Raw genomic sequence first — 12612 nt, forward strand, 5'->3', positions numbered from 1 at the left:
CTTATTCTTGGTGGTTTTGTGGGTCTTTGCTCTTCACCTCCCTACCACCAAAAAAATCCATCCATCCATCAACTGCACCGCTTATCCTCACGCGGGTCACGGGTACCCAAACCCTAAACAACCGTTCGCGCTCACGTTCACACCTACGGACAATTTAGGGTCTTCAGTTAACCTACCGTGCATGTTCGTGTTTTCGGGACGTGGGAGGAAAGCGGAACGAGCGCCCGGAGAAAAGCCACGCAGGCACGGGGAGGACACGCAAACTCCACACAGGCGGGGCCGGGGATTGAACCCCGGGCCTCACAACTGTGAAGCACATGTGCTTACCCGTCGTCCAGTCTGAGTGAATAGATTTGCATCGTTCTGATCCTTTATATTCCACGATTGAAACCCTACTTTGAAACCAGAACCCCGTTTTGACACCCTACCCAGATTGGAAACCCTAACGCAGTTTTTAAACCCTAACCCTCTTTTTCAACCTTAATTTGAAACCCTAACTTTGTTTTGAAACCCTAACCCCGTTTTGAAACTACCATTGTAGTCTCGTATTCCAGGAAGATGGTCTTGTCTGACTTCATCTTCCGAAACCCTAGCCCGGTTTTAAAAGCATACTTTGAAACAATAACCCTGTTTTGAGACCCAGATTTGAAAACCTAACCCTGTTTTAAATCCCCAATTTGAAACTCTACGTTGAAACCCTACCTGTGTTTTGAGACCCAGATTTGAAACCCTAAGTGTTGTAAAACCCTCATTTGAAACACTAACCCCGTTTTAAAAGTGTAATTTTAAACCTTAACCCAGTTTTAAACCGCTACTTTGAAATCCTATCCCTATTTGAAAAGCCTAACCATGTTTTAAAACCCTAATTTGAAACACAAACCGTTTTAAAACCCTAATTCAAAACCCAGACACTTTTAAAAGCCTAAGCCAGTTTTAAAACCCTACGTTGAAACCCCCGAGCCTATTTTAAAACCCTAATTTGATGAAACCCCAACAATTTAAAAACCATAACCCTCTTTTAAAACCCTAATTTGAAACCCTGGCAGTTTTAAAATCCTACTTTGACACCCTAACCTTGTTTTCAACCCTTAATTTGAAATAGGAACCCTATTTTAACTTATATTGGGAAAAGTAACCATTTTAAAACCCTAATTTGAAATCCTAACACCGTTCTAAAACCCTAATTGAAATCCTGTTTGTTTCAAGACGCTGATTATTGCGCAGCTGTGCCATAGGCCGACCGCAATAAAAGGGCAGTTTTATCGCACAGCACGGCACAACGCCACAGATGTCGCAAGCACCGAGGGCGCGTGCAAATTGGCACGCTGACCGCCGGATTGTCCGCCGTGTTCATTTCTCTACCATGAACCGTCTCCGGAGGCGTTTCCGACCATTTGGCAGTCCATCCGACCGGCCTCACAACCGCAGACCGCGTGTAACCACACCGGCTCAGGGCCTCCACATCCAGCATGTTCACCTGCGAGATCGGGTGGGATTAGGCGCCCGGACAGACAGCTGCTGCTTCCTTTCGTCGGGCCACAGCGTCGTCCAATAGGAGAAAAAGTGCTGTGCTGCCATCCTGTGGCATCCATAGGCAATTGCAAACCTTTCGCAAGGGACACCAATTGCTTGCATATTTTCGCTATCAATTTAAATTCGGTTCACGTGCAAAGGCGACGAGTGCCTTTTAAGTTACTCCTGAAATTGTTGTCGTGTAAAATTCCAAATAAAATCAGCACAGTCCGATGTATGAGGTATCTTTATTTCCTTTCTATCGTTTTATAAAAGTAGCAGTGAAGCTCAGTTAATATCAGAGACGGAGACTGCAGGTAAGTGTGTTAAGAGTGTTTAGTGACGAATGAAGCGACATGCACGGTAAAGGGCATCGGCTGCGTTTCTGACTTGCAGCCCTGCGATTGGACGCTTGAGGCAGCAGAGTTGCGCCTGAGCGACGTCACACGACACACCGACCAATCGGCCGAGAGCTGCGTGGCGCGAGGGCGGGAATGCTGAGCAAGTGTAGCCATGACAACACAAGGGGAAAGGCGGGGCTTGGTCTTCTTTCTCCTCATTGGACGGGCAGAAACAGGAAGTGACTGCTGACTGGCGAACGTGACGCTAAAGGAGGCAAAAGAGACTCAATAATATAAACAAATCTAGCATATAAATCGTTAGCTTCATCGCGCAATTGCCCAATTCATTTATTTTGATTTCCTTTATTTTTCGGAAATCGATTCAACCTTTGTGGATTCCCGTGACCGAGATAATGGAAAAATCTAACAAACAAACAAAAAGAAATATTAAACCAAGCACATTGTTTTTTTTTTTTTTTTTTTTTTTTTGTTTTTTTAATGATAGTGACAGTAAAGTTAAAAATAACTTGGGCAATTATGCTAATAGGCTAACGAAATGTGACCCACAACATTTGTTGACTCACCTACTGAGCAGCTTGTTCGGTGCGTTCTCCACCATCTTGGGATTTTGGAGCGTCAGTCTGCGGGAGATAGGGAGCACCCACGTCACATGACCGCCACCATCTTGTCGCGCTGACATTTACTGGATGTTCATAACCGCCTTTCACCCAAAACAAAGACACTGTGTCCTTCGTTTCAGCGGTTTGGTGGTGACGTAGCTGTCCCTGCCTCTAGTACTGGCTTTGTTAAGAGTTTTGTGTGTCAAAGTTAATCGAAAACGAGAACGTTTCACAATTTGGGATCTGTGTAATATACTGTGCATGTCGGGCAAAATCTCCAGGACAAGTTTGTCTTTGAAGGACCGCTAAAAATGGCCCAAATCAACTGAAGGCAGTCGCTTTTAAAATAATTGGCATGTGCGTGAAAGTTCCTCATGTCCAATGCCGACCTGGAAGCCATTTAGGGCTCGCCGTCTTGCCCGAAGACGCTCGCGGCAGACTGGGAGTCGAACTGGCAACCCTTTGGCCACTGGATGACGTGCTCTACCAACAGATGTGCTTACAAACATAACCAAATGGGAGAACATTTGAATGGCGGCGCCATATTCAAGTCGTAATGAAAGTGACGATGACGCGGGGAAACAGAGAGGTTAGCTGGAGGAGAAACTCGATTAGTCGTGGTTAGAAGAAGACTGACGTCGGTCGTCACATGCTGCGAACATTACCAAAATGATAAGTCGAACTTCAAATACACCCGCCAACTGGAAAAGAATACGAAAACGTTACTTGCAACTACTACAACTAATGCCGTTATGGCGCTAAAGCACTAATAAGCGGCAGCGGCAGAATTCGCGAGCCGTGAGAGACTCGTGCCATGCAATGTCAGTCAGTCATCCATCCAACCAATCAGGCACCTCCTCGGTCGCCGGTACCGCCTCCTCCTGTTTCCATCCGGTCCAGACAAACACAAACCAAGACAATTATAAATGTGGGAAAAGTATACCACAAACTACAGCATGATCTTGATATAATTTCAACGTCACCTTGCATTCATCTTTTTTTTTTTTTTTTTTTAAAGGCATACAAATGATTTGATTTAAACTTTTAAAAAAATAATAATAATCCACCGGAAGACAACTCAGGCTAAACTTAGCTCGACGTAAAGCGTTAAACGTCGCACAGTGGTAAAGTCGATGAATCGGTTCAACCCCCAGTTCACAGAAGTGAATAAATCTACTTTTGTTTTTTGAAAAAGAACAAGAAAAACCGCAATTGCAAAAATTGTCCCAAGATGACCATCGCTCACCACAGTGACGAATCCAGTGGATAAGGCGGCGCTCTCCACGCTGTCCACCGTTGCCTGGGCAACCTCGTTGGCCCCGGAAACGGTGGCGTCGGCCACGATGTTGGCCTGCTCGCTCGTCTTCTGGGACACTGGAAGGACACCAGGAAGTTGGAATGTCGTGCGCTCGCCTGCGTTGGGAATCACTCCCTAGCCGCTGTACAGCGAGTTGGACATTTTGTCAAACGTGTGTCAGTTATCCCTTAACTCATTCACTGCCACGAACATTTCGATTTGTCAACCGGAATCCGACCACTGACGAATATATTCGTCAAGTACGTTTTTCCAACGCGTAGACTCTCTTCTCCTTCCTTTTGGTTTGGTTTGACTGATGAACTGACTAAATCCAAATCCCTACATAGTGAGGAGGGGGAAGGTAATGAGCGCAACGATTCCGAACGCAGTTGCTGCCCTCGGAGTCTTTCAGCTCATTCCCTTACTTCCTCACCGCCATCTCGGGATTTGCAGTGGCCATTTTCCGCGACAGTGCCGAGGGAGTGCGAAATGAGTGAATGATTGCGTTTTCGCACCTGTGTTGACGCCGGTCACCACGCCCTCCATCGTCTTGTTTCCTGGAAATAACACGTTAAGCACAAGATGAGCGCGCGTGTGTGGAATTTAGGACGACTTCGTGAACCGCACGTGTGAGCCGAAAAAAAAACAACAACAAAATAAAAAAAGAAGTTAGCACGTCTTCAAATAAGTGGCCGCACACAACGTCGTGGAGCGACCGCGGCACTCTTCAAGCGAGTCAGCTTTTTAATCTGAAAGCGTGTCGAAATGCACCGGTGCACAAGGGGAAATGGTACTCTTATCATATTGTACTTGATTGAATAAAACATGACTATGATTCATATTTACAATGTTCTACATGCATTAGTATGGTAAAATAGTAGTTACATCACATAGAATAGTAATTAAATCAAATGTGAAGAATGAAACGGCATACTTCCTTCTCGTGTCCATGTCTTGGCCACATGGGGGCAGTATAATAGATCTACGTGGCGACTGGCCCAACTCCTCGGTAAATTGCGGTAAGATGAGTTGATTTTCGCCTGTGAGTATTGTTATACTGTCTGTCTACATGTGTTGCGCCACTGCTTGCGCTTAAATGCCCCTTGTGTCAAGTGCTATATGACCGCCACAGAGATGCTATTCGTTAGCCCAGCTATGGCATTTCCCCATTATGTTAGCTTGAAGCTAGTGGACTTGAGGGCAACGTTATGCTGGTTTTAAATACAAAACATGTCATCCTTTGTTTTTGTGTTTCATTCGCCAGAAAACGTCAACGTTTTTTTTCAGTATTCTCCGAACGGCTCCTTGCTGTGAAGCGAGTCGAGTCCCCCGTCAACAAAACGTCCCGATGACAGCTCGTATCTGAAGGCCCGAGCGTAACTTCGAAATCCACGATATAGGTAGCGGGAGCACAAATGATGAACGGCGATTTAGCGGGGAACATTGTCGTGCTGGGGGCCTCAAACTCGGGACCTGGGGACCAATTGAGGCCCGCGAGAAGATATTTTGCGGCCGCCTACGTGACAAACCTTTGCGCTTGTTTTTTTGCAATCTCGTTGCCCTGGGCGTTTTATTGATCAATCACTTATCTACCGTAGCTCAGACTTCGGCGGTGTTTGTCGGCAAGTTGAACTGAATTAGCAGCGGTGGAAAATATATCCTTTCGGCCAGTCCCAGTCACGTCTTTCTCCGGCAGCCCGTGACCCGCGTGAGGAGAAGCGCTAAAGAAAATGGAAGGCTGGATGGATTGGTTGTACTTTTTGTGCAATACTCGATGCGGCCCAGACTCTCCCCAGCATCCCCTTGGATAAGTTGAGTTTGAAACCGCTGCTGTATTTCTTTCTTTCTTTTTTTTTTTTTTAAACACTAACTTGGAGTTGCATCCCGGTTTGTTTGTATTTGCACCGTAAAGGCTTCGGATATCACAAGCGGGAGAATCGATCCGAGCCGAGCCGAGCCGCACCCAGACCGCCGCCCTGTTCTTCCTCTCCGTCTCGGCCCCGCCCTCCCCCGTCCCGTCGGGCCCGGAACCTTCCGCCACGTACTCTGCGTGACCTGCGTCTCGGTCCTTTTCATTTTAAAAATCTCACTTCTGCTGCCGCCACTCATCCCTCGCTGCCTCTTGGGCTTCATCCACAGGCAAATAATTTTGTTTAGGGAATGCGAGCAGCTTCATCTTCCCCGGTGCTCTTCATTAAAAACAAATCTTTCAATATTCTTTCCTTTGCAACCAGATGCACTCATTGACAGTCATCATCATTACGAACGAACATTTGGCCTCCCCCTGCTCACCGACATACATGACCCCCTCCTTGGTCTTGGCGGCGGCCTCCTCCACGCCAGCTTTGGTCTTCTCTGCGGCGGCCACGACGCCGTCCTTGGCGATGGAGAACCCCTTCTTCAGGACATCCATGACGCTTCGTTGCTTCTTGTGCTGCCTCGGCTGTCCCGTCCTCGCCTGCTCGTCCTGCTAATGGAGGAGGAGGGGGGGAGGAAGAGGGGAGGAGGTGAGGGAGAGCGAGGCGATGCCAACATGAGGAGGGAGGGCGAGAGAGAATTGTGCTGCAGAGGAAGGAGGAACATTGGTGCCAAATGGAGAGAGGGGGGGGGCAGCAAAGAGAGCGGAAGCTTTTCATTCTTGTCCACATTTTCCACTTCCCTTTCACTGGCACTTTGTTTCAAAGTTAATTTCAAACAAAAACTTGATTTGTTCTCAAAAGCGACAGACTGGCAGAGGGGAAAAGGAGCCCTTCTATTGGATGACATTTAACTGCAAAAAAAGTCACAAATCCTGATGGCAGTGCAGAGGACTGGACTGCACCACTGATTTGGAAACGTTTTAACATTATCGAGAAGGCCAATGATGATCATATTCATAAATGACATTATCTTGTACCGCATCATATTATACGGCGCAGGCGTGCATAATATTGCGGCCGGTTCATTCAAGGTCCCCTTCCATCGGAATCCACTTTTTTTGTTTGTTTTACTACCCTTTTATGCATAACGGGTCAAAATGAGTCTGTAACCTGCTCCAGTTTGACACCTGCGCGGTTTGTCGAGCGAACACCAAAACCGCTTGCAAAGGACAGGAATTTGCAATGCGCGACGGGCTTTGGCCAATTAATATTCAAGTTCCCGCCCACTCAAAACAGCTCAACCGTAACACGGAATTTCCGGGTTTCAAGCGAGCGAGCCTCAAGCCGCGCAAATACAGTCTACAAAGTATGCATGCGTATGAACTGTAGTTCTAATTTGTGATGTAACTGCGGCGGAGGACCAACGCTTGCGTTCGTTGTCGCCAGCGATGATTGTCGCCGCAGGTTGTTCAGTTCAAATGTTTGAGTTTCACCTCCGCCCCTTCTCAGATCACGTTCCTCATTCGTGGACCGACAAGCTAACTCTCGACGCTACGACCGGGTCGCATCGAGACGCTAGTCGACGCTGTGATATGGACCGATCGGAGCCAAGCTGCTTTCCAAATTCAACTTGGGGAAGTTAAGCAAGCCAATCGGAGCAAAGTTTATTTACGTGTCACATGGAGGAGAAATATGTCCGTTTCAAGAGACAGGTGTAAAAGACCAACCGGACTATCTTGAAAAAGGACATTCTGGGCATTTCCGGCACAAATTGTGAAAAATGACAGGAGATTTTACAGTTAGAAAAATTAAAAAAAATTAATAAAAGTAACAACTTGCTGATATAAACTAAGGACAAGAGCAGCAACAAAAGTTCTCAGCATAAAAAAAAAAAAAAAACTAGCAGCAAAAACAAACTGATATTTATTCACAGGGGGGATTGGGCACAGGTTGAAAAAAAATCGACACAACGAGGAGACACGAGGGCGGGAAGTCAGGCTTCTGAAACCAGAGGAAACATTGACGACCGAATAAAGCAGCTACGGTAACATGAAAGAGGACTGAACATAAATGACGAGCTACGACAAAACGTCGAGCAGATAGTGGCGCTCGATACAGAGCTAGATCAGTGGAGGAAACTACAAAAATGGCCGATAATGTTAATAAATGTTGTCTTCTGTTAAAAAAAATAAACTCACAAACATGATCTGACAATAAAAACCAGTAAGGCCAGGTGTGGAGAACATCTAAAAGTCTCTGACCTTATGCGGCGATTAAAAGGGAAAAAAAGAAAAACAGCCAGGAGTGCGGGGAAGCACGAAAATGGCCGCAAAGGACCGCGGGGGAGACGGAAGTCATCCTCCAGACAGGAACCCGAGTGTGACTCGGCACATTCAGCCGTCCTCTGATTGGCTGCTCTATTTTTAGCCACCGTCTCCTCCTGCTGCATCGTCATCATCATCATGGCCGCTCTGCCTGAGGTTACCGTGGAAATGAGAGCTGCGGTGATCAATAATAATAAAAAAATTAATCTGTCAGTAGGCAGCAACTTAACACGTGCGAGGCAATTCCAATGTCAGCTGAGTGCGACGTTCGGATGTTTTAGCTTTTGAAATGGCTCAAAGCCAAATATGGTGTTTCCTGCAAGCCGGACGTTTGCTCGTGGGAGTCAATCGCGAAGAAAAGTCAATCACGTGTGTCTGCTTGGGATTGGCGCTCATTTGGGCAAATTCCCAAGCAGGAGTTCATCAAATTACACACCCTGGTATTCGCCCAAAATGCTTCCTTCAAACCAAAATGGCCGACTTCCTGCTTCATTCGGGGCATGGCTCCTTGAGATGTTTTTCATGTGTCCGGTTATGAGAGAAATGTCCACAGAATTCGGTGTTGATTGGTGAAACTGGTGTCGGGGGCTGATTTTCCCCCCCACCCCCCAAACTACCCGACGATTTTCTTCATGGCGAATATTCAAAACGATCGGCAGATTCTCACACCACGCTGCAACGAGAAACAAAGTCGAGATTCGGTTCGTATTGGAATTTCTGATCCGCGATGGGAAAAAAAAAAAAAGGAGAGATTTTGAAAGCCAAAACTTGATTATTCATTAGAACACTTAATGAGAAATGTGACGAAAAAAATGATATTATAAAACTCGCCGTCTGTGCTGTAAACAGTTTTGCTCACTCGGGTCACCTTGAAAAAGTAGTCACATGACACGGAATTGAAAGTGGCTCTGATGATGAAATTTATCTTCCATCTAGGTTTTTTTTTTTCGAGGCTATTTTTTTTTTCTTAAATGACCTTAAAAATTGGGCTTCTTCCCGAGTAGGAGTTCATCGACTTCATCAAAATATGAGCTTCGGAATTCATCCAAGATAACTGATTCGAACCAGAATCGCCGACTCGTGGCTGGATCATCAACATGGTTGGTTGAGACTTTTTCATGCGTCCTGTTACGGTAGACGTGTCCACCCAATTTCATGCCGACGAGCGAAACTAGCGTCCGGGGCTACGTTTTTCCAACTTTCCAGGGGGCGCTATAATGAACAGAGAGTATCGTTTTATGGATAGCCCATTTTATTTGGAATGTCAAACTTTTTTTTTTTTTTAATCGAGCTGTTGTATGGGTGGTGTACCTAATGAAGTGTCCTTGGAGTGTTTGCTATAATGAGTGTTTGGTGTCACAATGGAAACAATGTTCAGTTGCACTTCAAAAATCAAGCTGGTGACAAATTTGACACATTTTGATCTCCGGGACAACAAGCACTTTATCGTATTTGTGTATGCGTGCGTGCGTGTGTGTGTTGCACTCAATCATCTTTACAAGGAATCCACCTTCTGCTTGCTAATTGGTGTCACAGATCTTTGTAACATTTTTGTTTTTCATCAGCACCAGAATGCTCCTGAACTCTTTGACACCAGCTTGCACTAACAATCGGATTTTTTTTTTTTTTTTTACGTCAACAGAACACCAAACCATGGCAACATGTAAACTTCGCTTTCATATGGAGAGTATTTGAAATTACATTTTAATTTAGCTCAGGAAATGAAAATGATTCCTACGAAATTGAAATGAGAAGAAATCATTTTGTCTCAGAAATATGCTGCATGAAGGCAAAGGGATTCATTCATCATGAGGGGAAATGACGGTCAAATTCAGCAATAAAATGTAAAACCCCGTCAAAAAATGATTATAATATACTTTGTATCGAATGAATTAAAATGTGCTCAAAAATATCAACGTCATATTCTGTCCCGTAAAGATTTTAATTGAATTTAAATACAATTAACAAAGCATCTTTTAAAAATGGCTTTCTGGAGACAGTTTCTAGATTAATAAATTCATGTGGTGAGGGAACATTTACTCTAATTTAAAGAATAAAATCAGATCGAGTGCATCCATATTTTAATTTAAAAAAAGATCAGATTGGGTTAAAGTGTTTTAAGAATTTAATGCAATTTTTTATGAACAAAAAAAGGCATTTAAAAAATACTGATTTGATATTTTAAACTCATTTTAAAATAAATACATTGGGGGGCAGACATCAGATCTTATCAAACTGCCTCAAGATTTCCATGTCATTTTAAACAAATAAAAATCATTAAAAACATCAGATGCTACAACTGCCTAAAGATCCTGACATAATGCCAGCGGTTTTTTTTTTTTTTTCTATAAATACAAACGATAATTTAAAAAAAAAAAAAAAAAAAAAAAGACCTGGTCAAACTAGGCAAGCAACAACACAATCATTTGAAGCTGAATGCACAATAACGCGACTTGCCCGCTCAAACAAAAAGTGGAGCAGACGTCAGAAGAAGAAGAAGAAAAGGCTTGTTTGGCCATTTTAATGTTTCAGAGTTCACACTGGTCAGCCATGGCAACAGTCCCAGACACACAAGCACCTAAAGCCCAAAAAAAAAGGCGAAAAGGCAAAAATCTCAGTTTTTCTTTTCTTACCAACCACCAAGCACTGAGACACTGACTAAGCACAAACTAATGCTTAGTGCGTGAAAAATATTTGTCCATCATGTTTACATTGGATATATGTAAAAGTCTACACACCCCTTTTAAAAAATATATCCACTTTTTTACAATTATAAAATGAGAACAAGATACATTTAACCTAAAAAAACAAAGCTCTCTCCCATCTATGTTAACTATTAACCTGTACAACTCCATAGGCAAAAAAAAAAAACCTCAATGATGAGGTTGCACAAGTATGCACACCCTCTTGTAACAGGGGACGTTGCTGTGTTCAGTTTAAACCAATCAACATTCAAACTCATGAAATGGAGTCAGCGCACGCTTGCCACCATTTACACTGATTAACCCTAAATAAAGTTCAGGTGTTCAAGTCGGCTTTTCCTGACATTTTTGTAGTCACAGCTTCCAGCACAAGAAATGGTCACCAGAGTGCTTTCACAGCATCCGAGGAATGTCAATGTCCGAAGGTATCAATCGGGAGAAGGGTGCAAAAGAATTTCCAAGGCATTCAAATATCTTAAGAAATATAGCTAAGACAGTCATCATCAAGTGGACAAAATATGGTGTACAGAGGTGTACAGACTTTTAATATCCACAGTATATGTACCATAATTATGAACACAATAGATACTTTTATTTTGCCAATTCAAATTCAAAATTGACATGACTTTCCTGTCAAACAGAAAGTCACGTTACTTATCGTATTATGGATTCCTTGATCCCGCCCTGCACTGTTTATTGACTTTATTTTGTATTCTGTAATTCTACGGAAACATGTTGGACAGGGTAGGGGGCGCCATACAGTGTACTGCAGGATCAACAAGAGAATACATTGGTGAAAGTTATGATTCACGCTTGTATGAAACCGCAAACATGACTATAAACTCAATTTGAAGGTTCAGATTAAATTAGAATTCTTACTGTTGAAGCAAACTCCATCTACTAAAATTGTACAAATATGAAATGTAATACTAATCCATACTTTTACGTGTCGTAATCTATCATTGATATAAAGTCATCACTACAGTAAATATTTGGAAGAAAAAAAACTGATAAATATAAAACCAAGTAAGGACGGTGCTAATTGAGCGTGCCATCGTAAACGCCGCTTATCTGCACGACATCGACCTCTTGTGGACAAACGTTTAACTGCAGCACTACGTGGCCCCATCCAGCCAAATACATTCTCTCCAAGTTCTTAAGACTTTGGTGCTCAGCGCCACATTTGATCGTCAAAACGGACAGATGGGCCAGATAATTTTTAAATGAGGTACAAAAAAAATAAAAAAAATTTAAAAAAAAATCTAATTGTGTATTCTAATTATTTACAATAGCGTGATGAATGATTATAAGATGATCTGCCATATGGTACTGAGATTTGCACCAGTATTGTTTTTAATCATTCATCCTTACGTTTAACGTGATTAAATTAGTCGTATTTCAGTTATAATGAACCAATTACTTCATACAATACATAAATTAGGTAGAAGGAAATGTTATTTTACCATCAAATAATTGAAATAGAAAAATGTTAAGTGCCCATGTAAAAAAATTAAATAAATTAACCAATTCTGTAATACCATACCAAAAATAAAATGTGGTTATTTTACTATTTGAATTTCATTTATAATACACCAATTATTTAATGAGAATCCCAAAAAAATGGATCAATACATTTTATTTCAAGGAGAAAAAGGACTTTTGATCATGTAAATGCTTGTTCGGCCGAGTTAAATAAGGAAGCGGTCCAAACTTTGCCCATCCGTCGTACGAGTTTAAAGGCGCTGATAACGACAGCGATGAATAGCCAACACTTGCCAGGTGGTTTGTCGAGTCAAGGCAGATTAGCATTAGCACTGGTTAGTAAAGAAGAGTTAGTTAAGGGCGGCGGCAGCACCTGAGCTGCTTCCTTCGTGGAAAACGCTCGTGACCAGTGACTGAATTCAAATAACAGCGGAGATTGTCAAGCTCAGATGAACTTTAACCTACTACGTGCATG

The 12612-nt window shown here is 43.2% G+C and overlaps 1 protein-coding gene across 2 annotated transcripts; it reads right to left on the minus strand.

Moving 5' to 3' along the window:
• Positions 1–1750: 1750 nt before the first annotated feature.
• LOC133409809 (gamma-synuclein-like) lies at positions 1751–7942 on the minus strand. Of its 2 annotated transcripts, XM_061690304.1 has the most exons (6): positions 7891–7942; positions 6063–6240; positions 4286–4327; positions 3720–3847; positions 2438–2494; positions 1751–2118 (listed from the first exon to the last, which is right to left on the minus strand). In XM_061690304.1, exons 2-5 carry the CDS (start codon positions 6181–6183, stop codon positions 2438–2440), a joined length of 348 nt encoding a protein of 115 aa, XP_061546288.1. In that variant the 5' UTR covers positions 6184–6240; positions 7891–7942; the 3' UTR covers positions 1751–2118. The 2 variants fall into 2 exon arrangements, with proteins under 2 accessions (XP_061546288.1, XP_061546287.1); XM_061690303.1 differs by lacking the exon at positions 7891–7942 and having other exon boundaries at positions 6063–6343.
• Between the last annotated feature and the right edge of the window lie 4670 nt (positions 7943–12612).

Source organism: Phycodurus eques, chromosome 11 (genome assembly GCF_024500275.1).
Source record: "Phycodurus eques isolate BA_2022a chromosome 11, UOR_Pequ_1.1, whole genome shotgun sequence".
Taxonomy (NCBI): domain Eukaryota; kingdom Metazoa; phylum Chordata; class Actinopteri; order Syngnathiformes; family Syngnathidae; genus Phycodurus; species Phycodurus eques.